Raw genomic sequence first — 23,312 nt, forward strand, 5'->3', positions numbered from 1 at the left:
GGTCTCTCCGTGTTCTCATGGTTTTACACACTGATTGATCATGGAGCTCACACCTGGAAGAGTACTCGCTCCCACAATTATTTTTTGAGTAGCTAATATTATACCATGTATTTAAAAAAAAAAAAAAAACAGAACAAAGAGCCAAAGAAAATGCACGTGACCAGTTTATTCATTTTAATACCCCCTTTTTAAACCATGGTTACTATTTCAGTTCCTTCTAGTGTATAATTAAAATACAAGATCACAATCAGGCCTGTATTATCTTCAATTGCCTCTGAAAATTTCATATTCTTAAAATATAATGAATAATTGTCAGCAGGGACTTTCTCAGAATAATATTTGTGAAGATGAAATCACTTTCACATGGTAGCATCATATCTGAGCAACGCAGGATTTTCTGCCATGTAGTTAAAACTAAGAGTTATCTTTTGCGTTAACTTCCACTCTTTTGGGTGGATCATCTAAGATGTCCTTCGCTGAATGCCGTCGTTGACACTATTCTTTGCCAATTGCTTGGTGACCCTTGCGCTCAAAATCCTAGCATACTGGGGAAAACACCATGTATTACCATTTAAAAATGTTGTCATATTCTGTTCAAACCTGGTTTCAAAAGTAACACATGACTCAGGCTGAGGATGTGCTCACTTGTCAGGATATTGGTCTACTAGTAGTGGCCTTTGGATAAGGAATCGTCTTACGGAGGTTGTGAACTTACTGCATGAACTGAAATGCAAGAAGATAAACCAATTTCAAAGGATAAAGAAGGAAAATACTCTTCAGTGTTCCTGCTACTGAGTCTGAAAGGGCAGAGAGGCTTACAGGAAAACAGAGGTCAAGGTTCAGGTCATGACACCTGGGCACGAGTGTTGACTCCACCCTATAATGACTTCAAGGACTCATTTAACATCCCGGAGACACAATTTCCTGTCCTTTGACCATGGGCCTGTGAAAGTAATGTCTATATCACAGGAGGACACACTCACAGGAGGTCCACCAAAGGTTCTCCCACAGCTGGTAGGCATCAACGAGGTTTGTAACAACCACCTCTGGGGCACATTGCGCTTGAACCAGATGACGGCAGGACGGTTAGTCCAGAAAGACTGGAGTGACACGTGTGGCCACGCACAAGCCTCAGCAAACTTGTGGCTCTGGTGCGATGACCACTCCTTGTTCCTTGCACTTTAACATGTGTTTATGTCTTTATGTCATCAGATAGCCTAAGTCTGGGGATCACAGGCTACGAAGCCCACCTGTCACCTCTGTAGCATGAATGCACATGCACACACACCCACGAATACAGTCATGCACAACTCCACACATGCACACAACCACACGTTTAACAACCATTTAACTGAATGTCTTAAGTAGGTCACATCCTCTTGTGCAGACTCAATGTCTGTCTCTATTGTTTACTTAATTGTACTTAAAAAAATAACTTATTTTGGGGAGGGCCGTTTTAGGTTCACAGCAAAATTGAGAAGAAAGTACAGAGATTTCTCATATCTGCCCCTCCACAGCCTCCCCCACTACCAAGAATACCCACCAGATAGTACATTTATTACCACTGATGAACCTACACTGACACGTCATCATCACCCAGATCTCTAGTTTACGTCAGGGCTCACTTTTGGTGTTGTACATTCTGTGGGTGTGGACAAATGTATAATTATGTGTTCACCATTACAGTATTGTTCAGAGTAGTCTCACCATCCTAAAAATGCGCTGTGCCCCACCTGTTCATCCCTCCCCACCCCTAAACTCCTGGCAACCACTGATCATTCTATTGTCTCCATAGTTCTGCCTTTTCCAGAATGTTGTATAGTTGGAATCATACAGTATGTGGCCTTTTCAGATCGGCTTCTTTCACTTAGTGATACGCATTTAAGATTCCTCCATGACTTTTCATGACTTGACAGTGCATTTCCTTTTAGCACTGAACACTATTCCATTGTCTGGATGTACCACAGTTTACTTATCCATTCACCTACTGAAGGACATATTGGTTGCTTTCAAGTTTTGGCAATTATGAATAAAGTTGCTATAAATAGCTGTCTGCTCACTTTTTACGTGGACATAAGTTTTCAACTCCTTCGGGTAAACACCAAGGAGTGGGATTGCTGGATCACATGGTAAGGGTACGTTTAGTTTTGTAAGAAACTTCCAAACTGTCTTCTGCAGTGGCTGAACCGTGGTGCATTCCCACCAGCAATGAGCAAGCGTTCCTGATGCTCCATATCTTCACCAGCATGAGGTGCTGTCACGCTCTGGATTCGGCCATTCTAATAAGCGTGCAGTGGTATCCCACTGTTGCTTTAATTCGCATTTCCCTGATGACGTATGACGTGGAGCAGCTTTTCATGTGCTTATCTGACATCTGAATATTTTCTTTGGTGAGGTGTCTGTTAAGATCTTTGGCCCATTTTTAATCAGTTTGTTTGCCTTCTTATCATTGAGTTTTTAGAGTTCTTTGTGTATTTTGGGTTAGCCATCCTTTACCAGACATGGCTTTTACAAATATGTTTCTCCTTAAGTGTGGCTTGTTTTTTCATTTTCTTAAGTATCTCTTGCAAAAAAATTTTTGTTTTTTGCTGAGGAAGATTCACCCTGAGCTAACATCTGCGCCAATCTTCCTCTATTTTGTATGTGGGTCCCCCCCACAGCATGGCCACTGATGAGTGGTGTATGTCCACGACTGGGAACCAAACCCAGGCTGCTGAGGCGGAGTGCACTGAACCTAACCACTAGGCCACAGGGCTGGCCCCAGAAATCTTTAATTTTAATCAATTCCACCTTATTGATTCTTTCATGGATTGTCCCTTTGATATTGTGTCAACTAAGTTATTGTCAAACCTAAAACTATCTAGATTTTTCTCCTATGTTATCTTCTAGGAGTTTTATATTTATGTTTATATTTAGGCATTTTACATTTATGACTGTGGTCTATTTTGAGTTAATCTTTGTGAAGGGTTAAGGTTGTGTCTGTATTCAACTTTTTGCATGTGGATGTCCAGTAATTCCAGCACCATTTGTTGAAAAGACTGTTTTTGCACCATTGTATTGCTTTTGCTCCTTTGTCAAAGATCAATTGACTGTATTCATGAATGTCTATTTCTGGGCTTTCTCTTCTATTCCATTGATCTATTTGTCTGTTTTTTCACCAATACCACACTATCTTTATTACTGCAGCTTTACAGTAACTCTTGAAGTGGGGTGGTGTCAGTCCTCAACTCTGTTCTTCTCCTTCAATGTTGTGTTGACATTCTGGGTCTTCTGCCTCTCCATATAAAATTTGTAGATACCCAGAAATTAACTTGCTGGGACTTTGATTGGGATTGCATTTAACCTATAGATCAAATTGAGAAGAGCTGTGATTTGGCAATACTGAGTCTTTTTACACATAAACATGGAACATACCTTCATTTATTTAGTTCTTCTTTGATTTATTTCATCAGAGTTTTGCAGTTTTCCTCATATGGCTCTTGTACATACTTTGTTCACTTATACCTAAGTAATTCATTTTTGGGGGTGATAACATATATGGTATTATGTTTTAAGTTTTAAATTCTACTTGTTCATTGCTGGTATATAGAAAAGTGATTGATTTTTGTATATTAACCTGGTATCCTGAAACCTTGCTGTAACCACTCATTAGATCTGGAATTTTTTTTGTCAATTTTTTCAGATTTTCTGCACAGACAATGATGTCATCTGTAAACAAGGACATTTTAATTTCTTTCTTCCCAGTCTATATAGCTTATATTTCCTTTTCTTGTCTTATTGCATTAGCAAGCACTTCCAGAATGATGTTGAAAAGCAGTGCTGAGAGGGACATCCTTGCCTTGTTCCTGATCTTAGTGAGAAAGCTTTGAGTTTCCCACCATTAAGTATGATGTTAGCTGTACGATTTTTGTAGATATCCTTTATCAAGTTGAGGAAGTTCTTCTCTATTCCTAGTTTACTGAGAGTTTTTAGCATAAATGAGTGTTAGATTTGTCTAATGCTTTTTCTGCATCTATTGATATGATCGTGTAATTTTTCTTCTTTGGCTTGTTGATGTGATAATTACATTAACTGACTTTCCAGTGTTGAACCAACCTTGCATACATGGGATAAATCTCACTTGGTGTGGTGTACAATTCTTTTTATATATTGTTGGATTTGATTTGCTAATATTTTGTTGAGGATTTTTGCATTTATGGTCATGAGAGATATTGGTTTATAGTTTTCTTATAATTTCTTTATCTGGTTTTGGTATTAGGGTGAATCTGGCCTCATATAATGGGTTAGGAAGTATTCCCTCTGCTTCTATCCTCTGAAAGAGACTGTTGAAAATTGGTACAATTTTTTTCCTTAAATGTTTGTTAGAATTTACCAGTGAATCCACTGGAATTGCTGCTTTCTTATTTAGAATGTTGTTAATTATTGGTCCAATTAATTTAATAGATTTAAGCCTATTCCAATTATCTATGTCTTCTTGTATGAGGTCTGGAAAATTATATCTTTCAAGGAATTATTCAATTTCATCTAGTTTATCAAATTTGTGAGCATAGAGTTGTTCATAAAATTCTTTTAGTATCCTTTTAATGTCCATACGATCAGTAATGATGCCCCCTCAGTCATTCCAATATTAGCAAATTGTGTCTTCTCACTTCTTTTTTATAGTTAGTCTGGCTAGATTTTATTAATATTATTGATCTTTTAAAAGAACCAGTTGTTGGTTTCATTGATTTTCTCTATTTCTTGTTTTCAATTTTATTGATTTCTCTTTTAATTCTTATTATCTCTTTTCTTCTGCTTACTTTGGATTTAATTTGCTATTCTTTTTCCAGTTTCCTAAGGTAGAAAGTTAAATGATTGCTTTTTAATCTTTTTGCTATTCTAATTTATGCTCTCAATGCTCTAAATTTCCCTCCAAGCACTGCTTTCACTGCACCCCATAAATTTTGACAAATTGTATTTTTGTTTTCCTTTCATTTCTCTTGAGATTTCTTCTTTGCCCCATGTATTATTTAGAAATGTCTTGTTTAATCCCCCAAATATTTTGGGATTTTTATAGCTATCTTTCTGTTATTGATTTCTAGTTTAATTTTATTGTGGTTTGAGAGCAGACTTTGCACGATTTCTGTTGTTTTAAATTTGTTAAGGTATATTTTTGTGGCCTAGAAAGTGGTCTATCTTGGTGAGTGTCCACGTGAGCTTGAGAAGGATGTATATTCTACTGGTTGCTGGATGAAGTAGTCTATAGATGTTTATGGTATCCAGTTGACTGACGATTTGGTTGAGTTCAGCTATGTCCTTACTGATTTTCTGCCTGCTGGATCTGTCCATTTATGATCAACTGTACTTTTGTGTTTGTGCTGGCTCAACTGGCATTCACTTGGCAATCCTTCAATTCCCTTCTCAAAGCTCATCTGTATCATAAAAGAGATGATACAGGTATTATGTTTCCCCAGATTCTTTCCTGTGTGTCTCAGGGTTAGAGTTTGCTGAGAGAAACTCATGAAAGATTTGGAAGTTGAAAGAAGAGAAGCCAATGGTCTCTCAAGTCAAATAAGCAGACCATTGGGCAGACAGCTCTTCAGGGGCTGCCTAATAGCTCTGAGCACTATGGCTTCACCACTGCAGACAACAGGAGTTATATAAGTATGCTAGAGTTTGTGAGGATTGCAGCAGATTCCTAGCTTCTTCTTGAGATCCAACTACTTTAGTTCTTGATGTTCAGATTTTTGATGGCACATTCCCTGCCCTTTGCCCTCCCAGAGATTCCAATGTGCTGTGAGTAACTACACCCCCATTTTCAGACTATTATAGCTAGAATTCCTGGAGTTGCTCCTGGTTTCCTGATGGAATCCTCGTGGGTAGTGTTTAGATGTGGGGATAGGGTGCGATGGATGCTTATGTTGCACTAGAAAACTTGAGACAGAAAACAAGAAAGCTCAGGGGTTAATATTTACATCGTAAGCCATGGGTAGAGAGCTAGAAAACTCCATGGTCCTCTTGAAATGATTCCTTATTTCTTTAACTACAGAATCGAGGTTTATGAAAACAACTCAAAATCTGATACAGCAGGTGGCAGAATGATAGAACTTGTGGGCTCGACAGGCCTGTCGTGTTATAGTTAAGGCACTGACTGGCAAAGAGTGGGAATGGGAACGGATTCCAATGTATCTGTGTTCTCTGCATTCTCATCTCCCACTGGACTCTTCTCCCCCTTCCTCTTCTATCTGTGGGTAGTTTCCTTTTCTCTGAAGATCCTGGAATGATCGTCCTGAGGCAACAGCCTGAGAGGGAAAGGCTGATGCTTGAGATCCAGTGCCTCCAATTTCCATTATTTCCACACCCATAACTAGTCTCAGATCTTGGTCTAAAGTAAGACTTCAGAAGAGTTATTCCATGTACATCAAATCAACTGCAATATTTTGTCAAATTATCATGGCAGAAACCTTTGAGTGTACATGGGAATGTGTGCTGAGGGTGTTAAATCTTCTGCTGGATTGGGCAAAATGTACTGATATGGGTGCACTGACCGAAGAATTGGATTCAGTCTGTTGGTTCAAGCAGCTGAGAAGGACTCTAATGGGTCCCATTGTTTGTTGACTGAAATCAGGACTCACAGTGGCCAAATTAAGTGAGCTTGAGATGCCAGAGCTTCCTTGATATGCTGCTCAAGAAGTAATGCAGAGGGTTATAGAGACACAGTGCCTTGCTCAACCACTCCCTTGCTGAAACCACACCCAGTCCTCCAGGGAGGGTCCAGAGGACACTCCCTTCTCCAACAGATTGAGAAAAGCCTGGGTGAGGGAAGCACTGGCACCTTGTAGAGGCTCTGTTGTGGTAGTTTTCTCCTGAGGAGGGATGGTAAGGGGCTATGGCTCCATTTAAATTGGTTCCCTGAATCCCAAAAGATGATGGGATCCTCAAATGGCAGAGCCTAGGTGGCAGCCCTTAACCCCAGAAAAGGTGGTTTGGTTCCCTTGATGGGCGGGAGGGTTGATGGTTTGACTGCAGAGATATTTGGCCATGACTAATTGATTATGCAGCCCTTAGGATTGATAGATGGGGACTATATTACAGTTGTAATTGAGCTGTATAAGCGATAAATCTCTAGATCTGGTGAACAGAGACTTGACTTGTTATCACAATATAGAGCCATAAAGTCTCAATCAATTCTGATAACTAAGTCAACTCATAGACCCACAGTCCCTTGAATAAAGGATAGTCTAAGTCCACTTGAGGAAACACTGCCAAACATTTTTACTGCAAATCTTCCTCTTAGCTTCCATGAAAGGACTTGTGGTACCAGTGACCATGCATTGTGAAAGCAAAGCTCCCAGATGCTAGCTCTGAACTGATGCTATCTCCCAGAGACCCAGTACCCACTATGGTCCACCAGTCAGAGCAGAGTCTTAATGTATCCCAGTTGATAACTGTCCATCGAGGCTTGAGTGTCACCTGTCCCACAAAGCCACAGAAGTTGGACATTTGCATCTCCATTACCAGGGGGGAGTGGTTTATACAAGGCTGGGCTTGACCAGGTCCTAACAGAGGAAGTGAGTGCATGAACAACGGTCTAGACGACTACTACCACACTAACACCTCTCCTGCAAACCACACCCATGGCTTTATTAGGAGTTTTGTTTCCCATTCCTATGACTTTTAACTCTGCCAATTTAGAGGTCTGGGAATTGAGCAAAAGTGGTGCTGAACCAAAGGTATCTACTGAAATCTCCGTGGGGTATCAGGTAATTCTAATGTGCCCTGGGGTTGAGAATCACCTCTCTAAACAGCTTTCCAACTCATGAATAAGAAAATATTGTTGATTGGTTATCTCGCTCTCTGTCATCTATCTGTCATTTATCTATGTATCTATCTATCCATCTATCTTTCATCTGTCTAATCTATTTATCTTAGCCTGTTTCTCTATCTGGCACTAATGCTCCTTATAACAAGATGGAAAGGCTGCTAGAATCTCCTACCAGTTCATGATGATGGGGCTTCTGGAGACTTTCTCATATGAGCAGAGACTAAGAGAACTGTGACAATTAACCCCGAGAAGAGATGTGAGGAAGCAGTGGGAGGAGGCAGAGAGTAACTACTTGAGCAGGCTGAGAGGCTGCCCGAGGCAGAGAAGTCCCAATTAACCCATGATTCGAGAGCAGAGGCAGAACCAGGTGAAGGAGCGAGTCCTCCTTCAAGTCCAACAGTGATTTCGTTATAATTTCTAGAATACAGCTTTTCATTCCCTCATTAGACCACACTCATCCTTGTGGGCAGAGGCGTTGCTTATATATGATGTGATGCCCTGCTTTAGGATTAAGCGTAAGAGAACCTGGAGCAACAGGAAAGTGAGCCTCAGCTCTTATCAGGAAACCCTTCTAACAAACGCCACTGCTACACATGGAATAAACCGCCCTGTGAGCCAGTGAGTGAACTGTCACATTCCTGTGCAGGGCGGACAGCCCAGAGCTGCTGCTTGGAATGGATGATCTGGAAGGTTCTGTTTTGCTCTGAGTGTCCACATCATTTTTTGTTTTACTAACACAAGTGATGGACCTTATTTCTAAGGGTTCTTGAGTTCAAGATCACCTGAACTTAGAATCTGTCCTGAGACCTTAGTGACAACAAAAGCTGCTATAGATGACTCGAGCACGTATAAAAAAGGACAAATTTCAACAAAAAAGGAGGCTCCCTGAATTGAGTTAGTGAATTTTAATCAATTAGGGCAGTTTTTATTAATGGTTTTCACAGGACCTAAGAACTTAGACTATATTAGATTAGAAGTAATTTTCTATTACAATATCCTAATTTAACAGTTGAGATTTTTTAAAATTTCTGACCATATTGCAGAGAAATGAAATCCCGTAACATTTCTCATTCTGACATCCCTCAAGACAGAGCACTGAGCCCGCTCTGGCCCTCACTGGACTCTCAGCCTGGGTTCTGCCTGTGGGGAGCTGCAGGGGCCGGATCACGGCAGCCATCACTCCCCAGAGAGCACATGGCAGTGGGGTTCCCCCAGGGGACAGCTGCTCCTGCGTCACCTCCTCCCCAGGTATCGCTAACCTCTGCACCCAGACGTCAGACCCAGTGATTTTCCCACCATCAGTGTCTCAGAAGTTGCCCCATACCCTGATGGACAGTGTACTCTCTGCCACGGCTGCTAGGATGTTATTTACCACAGTGTGTTAAAAAGAGGGAAATGATGTGTTTATTCTCATATTATATCTTATATTTATATACTATGGGAATAAACATATTTTTGTGGTCCTAAAGTAGTAAAACTTGTCCAAAGCGGGAGATAGCATGTAGACTGATTAAGATTCATTTTATGGATCTTTTGTGTTGAGCAGAGCTGACATTTTTTTTGCTTTTAGAATTAATTGAAGCTAGAATTTACTGTGAAAAATGAGGGTATGAAACTGTGTGATTTATGAAGTCTCTTATAAATTTAATATTCTTATGAACTTTATGAATCTGAAAAATTGAGATGATACGTCTCATTAACAGTGCTCCAATCATGTCTTTTGTGTCACATAAGAATGCAGACATATAATTTGATAATTTGGTTCAAAAATATGTTTGTATCAGTCAAATACTGGAATAGCTCTGTTTATAAGATTTACACATCATTTATTCAAAAATCTGCTTCTTGGATGAAAGCTTTTCACTTTCCCTGGGCTGGGATGAAAGTTATCAAGGTGTGCACTGTCTCTCTGAATTATTATCAGTTTTCTCACCTTAATAAAGCAAGCTCTTGCAGAAATTGGAAAACCAACACAAATGTTCAGTTTAGAAAGTAAATAGATGAGAACATTTATTTGTTTGAACATAAACCTAAAACTGTAAGTCCCTTGAGATCAAGCAACGTGTTCATCCCCTTGGTGAGTCTTTTCTCTGCGCCTGGCACATGTTGGAGGTCAATCAACAGGTCTTGAATGAAGAAATGGATGAATGCACCAGCAGCACATGCTGCGTGATTCTCCACTTAGTAAGAAATTACTAACAGACTGTGTACTGGTTTCATGGAAATTTAGTGTTATGCAGGTCAGACGACTTCCTGCCCCTACTTGGAACTAAAAGTTGGCTTACTGAAGAAACACTGATGAACGCAGGCATGGATGAAGGTGTGCACACCTATCCCTACAGAGGGGATGGTAACAAATTGAAATGTTGCCCGATTTTGCTGTATGAGGCAGAATAAACGCCTTGCAAGGGACTCTCAAGCTAGCGTCTTTTGTTCCAGGTGGCTTTCCCCCTTTGGCCCCTCCCCTCTCCCCCTTCCCGTGGCCACCCCGTGCTCAGGCCACTGCATGTGGACTGCTCCACCTGGCCTTCTGTCTCCCTCTCCCTTCCTCCCATTTTTCGAGATCCAGCTTTATCACCATCTGCAGCTCTGTGCCCACCCCAGGCACCGTGCGTTACTCTGTGCCCCCGCTGCCCCTGGTCATACGCGCCAGGGCATGCAGCCACATCACATGGATGTACCGCAGGGCTTCTCTGTCCCCAAATGCCGGAACTAATGCGTCAGACTGGATGTTTAATCCATCTTTCCTTGTATGGTGGAGTGTGACCTGACACTGGCCAAAGTTCATCTCCAGGAGGAGCGCTGGGCAAATGCCACCATTCCAGACAGCTACTGGAGGTGTGCACCACGCCGCATCCTCCAAGGCGAGGGTGCTGCGTACAAATGTGCGCGTGGGGGCCGGCAGGAGGAAATCCTGACAGACACCACTCAGCACGGCCAGTGACCCCAGAGCCACCCAGGTGGAGTCCCCCACTCCTTGACTCTCAATCTTCCCATCTTTAAAAAGAGGAGCAACGAGATTTACCTTTGTAGTGTCTGTGAAGACCCCTTGCACTTGTTTGTGATGTGCCTCTTGGCACACAACACAGCAGGCATTTCGTAAAGGTCCCTTTGGAACATGACTTTCTAAACCTTTTAAGCTTTTCTTCCCAATTCTAAAACTCTATGTCTATGAACACACTCAGTGAAATACAAATTTAGAGAAAAAATAACTAGAATGAAAGAATACCCAATACACAGAACAAAAACTATAAAATGTAATACACTTACCACTTCTTCATGGGTTGCATTTTCTACATTAATGCCATTAACCTGAAAAAATGACAAATTAAGAATTTTGATGATAATAATTGATTACTATATATTTAAAATTAAATTGCAACAAAGCTAAGGATTAATGTTTAAAATACTGACCTGCAGAACGGCATCTCCTATGAACAGCATCCCTGTTTGGTCAGCTGCAGGGTCACAAAAGTGGTAACAGTGTTAACAGAAGTTCAGGGACTGTGTAACCTTTGTTACAGTGGCTGCTTAAGCTTAATGTTCACAGCAACTGGAATGGGTGGTGTGTGTCTGCGTGTGCGTGCACGTGTGCATGTGGGTGAATGTGCGTGTGTGTGCATGTGCACATACAAATGAGTGTGCATGTGAAAATGTGAACAGATGTGTCAATGTGCATGTTTGTGTTAATGTGGGTGTGCATGTGTGCACATGTGTGAGAACATGAGCACACATGTCACTGGCACATGGGTGTGAATGTGCATGTGTGTGTACACGTACGTGAATGTAAGAATGTGAGCATGTGTGTGTCAATGTGCCTGTAGGTATGAATGTGCATGTGTGTAAATGTGGGAATGTGAGCACGTGTGTGTCAATGTGTGTGTGTGTGTGGGGTGTGCATAAATGTGCATGAGTGTGGGAAAACGCCAACAGCACAGCCCAGGCAGCCCCCCAAAAGCTAAACAGATGGCTAATTTTAAGCACATTAAGAGAGTTACTTTCCAAACACAGAGGCTTGTTTGCTGTGGGATGCAAATGGCACTCCCCCAGTGAAGGATTTCACTCCACACGGAAAGTCTGATTCCCATTTTCATTAAGTCGACACAGACAATAAAACAGGAATCCCAGAAGCCACTCAGCCTCTTCCTCTCTTTCTCAGGAACAAATTTACACAAACTGCTTTAATTAAACAGACTGTGCTGAGAATATTAAAGTAAAAGAAAAACTTTGTAAAGTTTGAATAAAATCTCTACAGTATTATTTCTGCTTAACCTTTCTACCCTCACAGTGGCCGAGGGAGAGCTCCTTTCAGTGAGGCTGAGCACACTCGCACAAAATGTAAAGCATTCTTATAGATTTTTGTGTTTTCATGTGGATTTGTTTTCATTTATGTCTTTAACTAAATATTGGAAACCAACTAATAAGCTATTCTTTTAACACTGGAATTCTCTTTAAATTCCATGTACATATTTAATGTCAATTGTTAATATTATTTCTAGTTATTGACAAGTATTAAATTTTGTTGAAAATAAGATATAGCCTTTCTATTACTGAATGTAATGGCACTGATTTTAGTAACTAATAAAGTTCTCATTGACACTGAGCCTTTGCCCAGAAAACCTTCCACGACCCATCTGGTGTGACCCACTCTCCCTTGGGCTCCCTCAGTCCTGTCAGAGTCTCTCCCTCCCTCCTTCTCTCCCCCTTCTTCTGTCTCTGTCTCTCTTTGTCTCTTTCCTTCTGTGTCTCTGTCTCTCTCTCTCCCTCTCTCTGTCTCTGTCTCTCTCTGTGTCTGTCTTTCTCTCTGTCTCTCTCCCTCTCTATATCTCTGTCTCTCTCCCTCCCCATTCTCTCCCTTCCATTTTGACGGAACACCCTCTCTGGCTCTGAGCTGAGTCCAGGAAACCTTGCGACACCGACTTCAGGGGCTCAAGGTCTATCAGGTGAAGTGGAGAGGTGAGATTCCACACGACGTCACACCGGTATTATTGATGACAGATGATACACATATTCTGTGAAATTACAGATGGTAGAATCTGCATCCAAGTAGCTATCACACAACACGACAGGCGTGAACGGGGTCCTGACAAACCGCAGAGGCAGGACACTTAGTGCCATCAGGTGCGGTGGGGACGTCAGGAAAACCAAAAACACAGACGTCAGAGTCCCACCTTGAAGAAGATGAACAGGAAAGAGGGGACACCACTGGGCACGGTCAGGCTGGGACAGGGAGAGGCATGCGGTGGGGTGCATGGTGAGAAGTGGGGTGAGATGTGGGGTGAGGTATGAAGTAAGGTGTGGACTGAGTGTGGGCTGAGGTATGGGGTAAGGTACGAGGTGAGGTGTGGGGTGAAGTGTGGGGTGAGGTACGAGGTGAGGTGAGGAGTGAGGTGGGGGTGAGGTGTAGGGTGAGGTGTGAGGTGTGGGGTGAGGTATGAGGTGTGGGGTGAGGTATGGGGTGAGTTATGGGGTGAGGTGTGCAGTGAGGTACGAGGTGAGGGGATGGGTGAGGTGTGAGGTGAGGTACGGGGTGAGGTATGGGGTGAGGTGTGCAGTGAGGTGCGTGGTGAGGTGGGGGTGGGGTGGGGGTGAGGTGTTTGGTGAGGTGTGGGGTGAGGTGTGGGGCATGGGGTGAGGTGTGGGGTGAGTTGTGGGATGAGATGTGGGGTAAGGTGTGAGGTGTGGGGTGAGGTGTGGGGTGAGATAGGAAGTGAGGTGTGGGGTGAGGTACGGAGTAAGATGTGAGGTGAGGTGTGGGGTGAGGAGTGGGGTGAGGTGTGGGGTGAGGTGTGGGGTGTGGGGTGAGGCATGAGGTGAGGTGTGGGGTGAGGTGTGGGGTGAGGTGCAGGGTAAGATGTGTGGTGAGATGTGGGGTGAGGTGTGGGGCGAGGTGTGGGGTGAGGTATGGGGTGAAGTGTGGGGTGAGGGGTGGGGTGTGGGGTGAGGTGTGGGGTGAGGTGTGAGGTGAGGTGTGGGGTGAGGTGTGGGGTGTGGGGTGAGGTGTGGGGTGTGGGGTGGGGTGTGGGGTGAGGTGTGGGGTGAGGTACGGAGTGAGGTGTGGGGTGAGGTATGTGGTGTGGTGTGGGGTGAGGTGTACAGTGAGGCAGGACGGGCAGGAGTGGAGTTGTCAGGGACCAGGGCCCAAGGTGTCTTGGTGTGAGGCCCTGGACTTCAAGTTAAAAGTGGGGAATTCATTTCACTAGTAAGGTGCACACTCAGAGTCATGTAACCATCTCCAATCCTCCCTTAGTGACCCGCATGCACTAGCCATGCAAAGAATTTTAGCTGAATGATGATTTTATCCTCTGAGTTACTCTGGAAAAACGGCACCTATGTGAACAGTGAACTCAGGTAGTGAGGAATTCCATAATCAGAGTGAAGTCAAGTGCTTAGACAGTGAGGTTTTTATTTGCAAAATTATGCAAATGTATTAAATAAATATGAATATATATCTGTATATGTAATTATTTCAAGTTTATATATGATCTTATCTAGTTAAAAAATGTGTCTCCAGGTCTCTGCCCTTGACAGGTCCACGCCTAGAACCTTCTTACTCCCAGACCTACGTGGCCTGTCTGAACCCCCAGTTCTCTATCCTTAGTACAGATAGCATCTCCATGGTGCCTAGAACTCTCTCTAGGCTGTGGGACCTCCCTCTCTCCAGCTGTAGGACCACCCCCCTCCAGCTGTAAGACCACTCTCTCTCTAGGCCGTGGTACCACCCCTTCCCCAGCTGTGAGACCACCCCTCTCCAGGCCATGAGACCACCCTGTCTCTAGGCTGTGGGTCCACTCTGTCTCCAGCTGTGGGACCACCCCTCTCCAGCTGTGGGACCAACCTCCTAACTGAGCCATCCACTTGAGTCTTCACCTCGTGCGCTTTTCTCCAAGGTGAGGTCAAACTGACTTCTTAAACTGCACACCACATCATACGATTCCCACACTGAGCCCACCGGTGGCTCCCACCTATCTCAAAATCTGAACACCTTAGCATGGCCCTGAAGCCCACATGATGGGTCCAGCCCGACTCCACCGCTCACCGCGCTCCAAGCTGCTGGGCCTTGGGCTCTTCAGAAGCCCTGCTAGTCCCTGCAGCCAACGGCCTTCCCCACATGGGACCTTCCCCAGTCTGAGCCTGGTGACCCGAGCACGCCTCAGCCCACACCCAGAGTTTCTGCTGTGTTTTTGTATCCTGCAGTGCCAGCCATAGGGCCATGGAGAGGTCAATCTGTACTTGTTAACGACACGTGAATTCAGAGTCTAGATTAAGCTCAGTGGAATCTCTGTAAACACAACTGAGCAGAAAGGAATTCTAGACACAGGCATGCAGCAGTCTCTAACCACACCGTTTCTTCAAGCATAAAGGAAAATCAGTTTGTCACCCAGCTTAAACATCTATATAGATCAGAAACATTGTATTCTTTCCAAATATGTATTTCCCTATTTTAGCCACAGTAACAAGCCAAGGTCTAAAATCAGGCTTTCAGGCTACTGACAACTAGCTTAAGATGCCAGAGAGTGGCCTGATGGATGATAATAATTATCACTACTAAGAAGAGGAAGCACTGCCATTATTATATACCTTAGTGATGTGTCAGAGAATAAGCTTCGATTTTTTAATGATATAATATAGAGATAAGGTTTTTCTTATTGTCAAATTGTTTTACCTCACAGTCTGTACTGATCTAGGAAATCAAATCTGTGGTTTTAGATGCATTAACTTTTGCAAAACAAAACAGATAATTGTGGAAGGTCACTATGTCTAGTGAAGGAGATAATGATGGTTTAAAATTACACATATCATTAATCACTCAGGAAAACAGCACCTAACCTCTCACTTAAGGAGTGTAATGAAGCTTTTCTGACCCTAAACCTAAAATGGAACAGAGTTTTGCTCTGTCAGCAGGTGATGCGTGTGCCTGGGATCCTACAGAACAGTGGGAAACACACCACCAGGGAGCTGACTTCCCTCCTTCCAGGGGAAGATAATATGATCCAGATGAGAGTTTTCAAAGGAGCTCTGTCTTCCCTCCGGCGCCAAGGTAGTCAGAAGGATGTCTGGCTCCTGAGGTGGTCAGAAGCCACCAGGAGGCAGTGGGGGACATGCCACTGGGCAGGACTGAGCAGAGCGGGTGCAGACCCTGCGTGTGCACCCCAGGGAGCCGCCAGGATGGGGGAACTGGCTCCAGCTCTAGCCGTGGGGGGTGTCTCTAGGACGTGAGGTTTAACTAGATGAAAATGAAGTGGGATTCTGGGTCTGCATGCAATGTCCACGTCCTGCATGGAGGAGTGTCTGATTAGAGGGAAGTTAAAACTTTTCTCAGACCATGGAAGAGTCTTGAATGGCTCAGCCGACACATTTTCTGTTTTGAGCTTAAAGCCACTAAGGGACCCGAGTCTCGGAAAAGCAAGACCCAGGCCTGGATCCTCATGCTGTGCTTCCAGACTGGGCGTCCTGCGTTCTGAAGGCTGTGCTTGGTGGGGAGCCCGTGAGAGCTGAGCCCACAGGAAGAACGGGCCCAAGGCTCCTGCGTGATGTTGGTGTGCGCACAGTACGTGGAATTAGCGTGCCAGCAGCAATCCAGTAAACAGCAAAACATTCGCATAGGATTTCTGAAGTTTTTGAGAAAAATCAAAATCCCCAAAGAAAAGGTACAAATCCTCAGTTGACTACAAGTCAGGAGTCTGAACAGCAGAAAATATTTTTAATTTTAAATTCGGTGAGAAAATGCTTGCTGACTTATTCTTCATTTCTTCCCCCCCAACTCTCTCTCTCCTGTTTGTGTGAGAAACAAAAGTTCCCTCAGTTCCTGGGCTGATGATACTTTGCGAGTTCACCGTTTAAACAACAGACAAAAGGAAGCCCATCTTTCCTCAGCCTGGTCCCGGGTCCTCCGGGTAGAAAACTCTGCTGCAACAGCTCCTCTTCTCCTCTGTGGCAACAGCCTGGCTTCCTAGAACTGCTCACATTTTGATTTAAACCATCAGTTTGCCATTTCCAGAATGATCCGGGTTCTTAAACAGAATGACTTGAAATGATCTTGAGACAAATTTTGTACAAGAGTTATCAAAAATTTCACAGAACTTTAAATAACTTTCTTGTGGTTCAGATCTAATTATAGCTTAAGAAATAAAAAGAGACCAGAGAAATGGATGCACGCCATGTAGTTACATGCAGTCACTACTGAAAAGGCATCAACGGCTGAAGTGTGAACGCGTTGTAAGAGGAAACAAGGGTGAACCCCGGAACGCGTGGGCTTAAAGCCAGTGTTGGAGCCCGAGCCGGCTCAGTGGAGGATCGAGAAGCAGATCCACCCCAGATGTTGCATGAAGGTCATTTAAAGACGTTCCCATTAAATCTTTGAAATATTTTTCATCTGAGGGACCATTTTAGTCCTAAAAGAACAAATTAAAAAGTGGTAAAATGGGCGATAAAATAAAATCCTGAAAATTTGATTTTAATTTAAAATTTTAATTAATGCTTCTAAATAAAATAAACTCGTTGGTCAGATTAAGCTTGGCTTGTGGATTTTAGCCGAAAAGTGATTCTAGTTTATTTCTATGGTAATCCTGCCATTACATCATAATATAAAATTGAAATACAGCATGATGTATTTTAATCCATATAAACATTCAAACATGCAAAAAAGCTACAATGAGGTAATGTTTTCTATTTCTGTTATACTTGCTTTTTCAAGTCAAATTAATCACTATCATCTATACTGTTATTTGAGGTTATGTAAATGTAATTGTTGTTTGCAACACAATAGTGTTATAATAGAAATAATTTGTTCCTTCTTGTAAATTAATTAGTCTTTGTAAAATTAGACACTTTTGTTAAAAACTGATTCACATAAACATCTGGGTAATATTATACAATGATAATACTTCTTAACAAGTCTTAATATTAACTGCACTGAATTTTATGGTTTTGATTAATAATGACTAGAAATCACTGAGCATTTCTGTGTGTCAGACCCTCGTCAGAGTCCTTTGTAAGCACCGACTCGGCTCAGCCACATGACAACCCCACTCGTGAGGCGTAATTGTCACCCTACCAGGCTGAGTCACATGTACGGACGGCAGACCCAGGTTTGCCCCGGAACCTCGGGCTCCAGAGCCCTCTGCTCCTCTCCCGCCTCCACGCCTCCACTGCAGATAACCTGCAAGTGGAATCGCGGCCCGTTTATGACACACACGTGGTCAAAGAGAATTTGATAAAATTTAGAAGACTGCCTACATTCTCCCTATTACTAACTATATACATCTCCACATAAAAATGTAACTTCTCTGATGACACTATCAACAGGGAACTGTTTTCTTCATAGATAATTTACATCGTGTTGAAACAACAGTGGTGGAGGGATCTGAAAATTACACACTTGGTGACTCAGTCTCCAAGGTGAACGGGAAGGAGTGTGTGTTTACACAGCTGTCTCCTGGCTCCAACTGCATCTGTATTCCTGCGTAACTGAGGACATACTGACCTGGCCTAAACCGCAAAAACAGATTGTCAAAGTATATATTATACTAGGATATTAGCCTAGCAAATAAATTTAAATTTTGTTTAAATAAATTTTAAATTTTGATTACAATTTTAGTGCTATTTTAAATAAATTTTAATTTTGTTTTAAGATTAAGGTTTCTGAAACTTTAAATAATTTTTCAATTTAATTTATCATTTGGTAAAACAATGTCAAACCGATTATGTTAAAATTAGTAAGAGAATTTGTATATGACAGTTTAGAGAAAAACAGCCTAGAAAATAGGTGAAAACAAATGGAAAAGTTGTCCTAAGACGTGAAAAGTTAAAAAGAAAAGTATTTTGTAAGTTGCTTAAAGTGATTGTCATAAATGTTCGAACTTGAATAATATGGTCACTGTTGCATTCTCCTTGAACTTCACCAACTCCTGAAGTCTCCCAAATTTACGGCCATTTTCAAAAGCGCTCACTGCAAAGATGCGTAGATTCTAATGGTACCACAAGGTGTCCGTTCTGATAGGGCGGAAGGCGGGTGGACTTGCCCACGAGGTCTGCAGCCTGCGCACACACCACAGCTCCGTCTCCACAGCAGGCAGCTCGGTCCCCATGGCAGGCCTGGCTGAGGCCAAATGTGAGGGCTGGCCTTCTCTAGGGCTGAAACTGCTTTTTTCTACCATCCTGCTGACACCAGAGGGGTGAGCACCAACACAATGGGAATACAGTCACTGAGAGCCACCAGTCAAACACTGTCTTCTGATGAAAACTGACTAAAGAATACACCAGACAGGTGCTGATATAACCTCAGCAGCCACTACACAGGGGCCACCGCACCTGGACGCCCCTGGAGGCTGGTCTGACACTGTTGTCTAGGCTGGAGCTCTTGTTTGTATTAACATTATTATTATTAATAATTATTATTTGAATTTACTCTGTGTTACTAGATAAAGCAAAGAAAATAGTTAGCGAAAAATGTAGAAAACCTATTACAGTATTGATGATGGGTTGCAAGATTTATCCATTTGTGGAAAATGAAAGATCTCAATTGGCATTCTCTATGTGACTCCCACCCTTCCAACAGGCTCTCTTCAGGCCTGCAGGAGGACCAGTGGGGACCGACCCAGGAAGAGCAACGTGGAGGCCTCGCTAACAGGGAGATTCTAATCTCCAGAACAAGGACCGAGCTTCTGGGGAGAAACATCTGCTTCATGACTTGCATACAAGACTTTACCAGGTAGCTCAAAAGAGCTCAGCCCACAACATGTTTTTACATAAAGTAAAATATTTCAGGAGTTCTTGGTGGGGGGCATGTTGAAAGGACAGAGGAACCAACTTAAATGGGGTTCCCACTGGCCCAACAGTGACAACCTGAGCATCAGAAAGAAACTGTAGTTATCGCTTCTTAAATGATTTCATTCTGCAAAATATCATTAGTCCAAAAGGAAAAATTAAAATTTCCTTTCTTATCTAATTATATAGTACCATACTTGGATTCGTTTCATTAAACTGAAAAAAATATACTGTTCTTTTCAAATTGTGAGTTTATTCTCAGAACGTGCAGAAACATAACCATCCAAAAGATTATGCTGTCATTTCAACAAATGGCTCTCAAAGAGTTTTATCCATGGACTTGGGACATCCATCACACGGTGAGTGACAGCCTCCTTACCCGAGAGAAACAGGGAAGCCTTCCAGGCTCAGCAGAGTCACTGCCCACACTGTTTGAACCCAGTGAGGCCAATCAGACACCCATGTGTAATTTTTAAATTACCTGGCCAAGACTTTGAGACCTGCAGGTTCATTTGCCTGTAAGTCTACTAACAGGGGCTCTACAATCATTAATCAGTAGACATGTTCCCCATAAATGTAAGGGGGTGGCCCAAAAGACTTTCTATTACAAGCGGTGGCCACCCATTTTCAAGAAATTTATATATTAAATGCTATGAGATAATTTGTTATAAGATATTAAAGAGATGCATCAAGGCATTCTCTTGACAAAAACAAGAGGCTCCATCGGCTGGTCTTAATTAGTTTTGCAATGAGCCATTGTTGACTCCAGGACCCACGTCACAACTCATCAGGGGACCTGTCATGCCAGCCCCACGCAGGCCAACACAACCAGGAGTCTGGGTTTCCAGTTGACTTACAAGCCCCAGCCTTCCAAGAGGTGAATTATCATACGTAATATGCACATAATGATAAAATTGCTAAATTAAAAAACAGAACATTAATAACTGTTTAGAATGACAATACATACAAAGCTAAGCTAATGCAGTTAATGTAGCCGACCTTTATATTCAGCTCAATGTTTTGGCAGACAGGTGAAAGGGAAGCATGATGAAGTCATTAATTTTCAATTCTTAATTTACCCCCAATTTTATATATGTCTATTTACTGGAAGAGACATGTTTCTTTGGCAAATAATTCCCAGATAATGATGTAGATCCTTATATAAACAAAACAACAGAGCATAATGGACAATAAGTTAAAAAATATTTCTGCAGAGCATCCAGATACAAACCTCATCTCATCATGTCTCATAAAGACTTTTGACGAATGTCAATGATTTACTATAAAATAGCTGTCAAAGAAAGTATTCTGCAAAGGAGCTAAATAATTAGAACCATGCATAGAGCTTTCGTGGAAAGTCATTTGTTAAAAAATTCAGAAAAACGAAAGGATGACTAGTAACTCTTTATCTTCTCTCAAGAATCAACTGTCTGGGCCGGCCCCATGGCTTAGTCGTTAAGTGTGAGCACTCCACTACTGGTGGCCCAGGTTCAGATCCTGGGCGAGCACCAAGGCACCGCTTGTCCGGCCATGCTGAGGCCGTGTCCCACATACAGCAACTAGAAGGATGTGCAACTATGACATACAACTATCTACTGGGGCTTTGGGGAGAAAAAGGGGGAAAAATAAAGGAGGAGGATTGGCAATAGATGTTAGCTCAGGGCTGATCTTCCTCACAAAAAAGAAAAAAAGAATCAACTGTCTTACCTCACATTCAGAACTCTCTGGAAATGGCCAGCATAGTCTCCACGTTGTTTATTAAAGATAGACTCCCTTACTGGATAAGTTAAAGGCAAAGAGGGAAAAGGTAGCATCTTTCTTTGAAATGGAAGACTAGACACATATTCTTACCTGTGCGTGCTCCCCTCACTTCTGGAGGTGGATGACCAACGCAATTTCCTAATCACAGCCAAAGTTATTTCCCAGGAGTCCCCAGGTCAAAACACAGAATTCATTTTTAAAAAATTGATGAGATTTGTGGAGTAACATTAAGCGGACCTGAAGGGGACATAAAGCAAGCATGGTCCAGCTGACGTCCAGCAGCAGTGACCAGGAAGAGGGGCAGTGTCCAGGCAGGATCTGCCTTCAGCTCGACCCCCACCCACCCATCCTCGTACTTCCTAACACATTTTTCATCCTTCACCACATCACAGCGATGGATTTTGTTTACAGTGAAAGATGGGATACAATATTCAGTTACAAACAAGAGTTTGAGAGAAGCGGGGAAAACCAAAGCATTTACTCACGGCCCACACTTACTATTTCTGCACTGTGCACTGTGTGTAGATGTGGACATCCCTGAAATGAGGCAGAAATAGTGAAACAACTGTGGATCAATGTATGAACAGATGTTCAGCATGTCGCAAAGCCCAAGCTTAAACTCAGATCAAAGGCGTATATTATTCAAATTGTTATATATATCCACACCTAAGTAAAAATGTATGTTGTTCTTTTGCTCACCTTTTTAAAAAGCCCTTTTGTCTTTATAAAGTCCAGAATCGGGTATCGTGTAGCTCTGATTTTATAGTCGTGATCCCATTACTCAGAGTAGGCAAAAATAAAGAACACCCCTTACAGAATGGCAAGTTACATCTTCACTCTGTGTGTGCCACACCATCCTGTCTATCTGTTCTGTTATTTACTACACCATCTTGTCCTGTTCTGAAATTTACTATCAGATCTGATGTGTTAGTTACCTCTTGTTCCAGGAGAAAAAAAGTTTCTCAATTAAGAATGAATTAAGCAGAAGATACATCAATTTTAAACCCTTTGAAGGTTATATATTGTAAATTTGCAAGAAAACAAAGGTGGTAGACTGTACATCTAAAGTGTTCCAGATGAGTCTTTCCTTCAATAATTTAGATTCAAGATAACTCATCCAGAAAGATTTCCCCTGTGGGGTGTGGAAGGTTATTAGGGGCCCTGAATGAGTGACACCAACATATGAGAGGAAAACGGAAGCCTGACGAGAATGCAGATGTGCACAAAGGGGACGGGTGCCGGGGTGGGGGGCGGAGGAGAGGGAGGAGGGGAGATGCAACCAGAACCCGAAAGGGAGCCGAAAGCTCCATTATGTGTTTTTAAAACTTAAATATTCTCGTCTTCACTTTTACGAGAAAGAAAGCAGAAGGATGATAATAAATTATTTCTATTAAACAATAAATAATGGGCTGATGTCAGGCATTTGTTAAAATTTGCAGCTCTCTCTGATACCTTCTATTGCTGTATAATCTGTGATAATGTCTCAAAAACAAGCCACCCAGGGCTCTGTACAATCCTAGTGACTGGAATTATCAGAGAAAGATCCAATTACCCTCAGTGGCCTTTATCTAATTTTCTGAAAATAAGCCCACATGACTTACTATCCAGAATATCCCCCTCGATACTTCTGTGTCAACCAGAGGCTCATGGCAGCACCACGGCTTCACATGCTACAATATGTGCTAGTTCACATACTGGCAAGAGGTCCAGATGTGCTCTCACTGTTGCAGAGAATGAGGGAAATACTACAAGAGCTGACACAATCTTTTCAGTTACATAACACTCAGGAGCCCTGATCCTCAACAAGAAAACCCTAAAACCCCATTATCACCAAGCTCATTGAGGACACCTACCCCTGAGCTCCAAGAGACACCTGGTCCGACCATCTGAGCCGGCTGCCTCGTGTTTCAGTCCTGCATGTTAATCAGCATCTTAGTTCAATTCTGTATCCATTTAAAGCAAAACCAACATTTCCACC

At 42.5% G+C, this 23,312-nt stretch overlaps 1 protein-coding gene across 5 annotated transcripts in view; it reads right to left on the reverse strand.

Moving 5' to 3' along the window:
- SNTG2 (syntrophin gamma 2) overlaps window positions 1-23,312 on the reverse strand; it is a 327,759-nt gene that overhangs the window by 179,587 nt on the left and 124,860 nt on the right. For all 5 annotated transcript variants that reach the window (XM_087437204.1, XM_087437201.1, XM_087437202.1 and 2 more), the window contains exons 5-6: window positions 11,219-11,262; window positions 11,075-11,116 (exon numbers count right to left, since the gene is read on the reverse strand). In XM_087437204.1, the coding sequence (XP_087293330.1) occupies window positions 11,075-11,116; window positions 11,219-11,262 (86 nt within the window). The remainder of the gene's footprint in view (window positions 1-11,074; window positions 11,117-11,218; window positions 11,263-23,312) is intronic.

This window comes from Ceratotherium simum, chromosome 11 (assembly GCF_057802395.1).
Source record: "Ceratotherium simum simum isolate JZ-2026a chromosome 11, ASM5780239v1, whole genome shotgun sequence".
In the NCBI taxonomy this organism is placed as follows: Eukaryota; Metazoa; Chordata; class Mammalia; order Perissodactyla; family Rhinocerotidae; genus Ceratotherium; species Ceratotherium simum.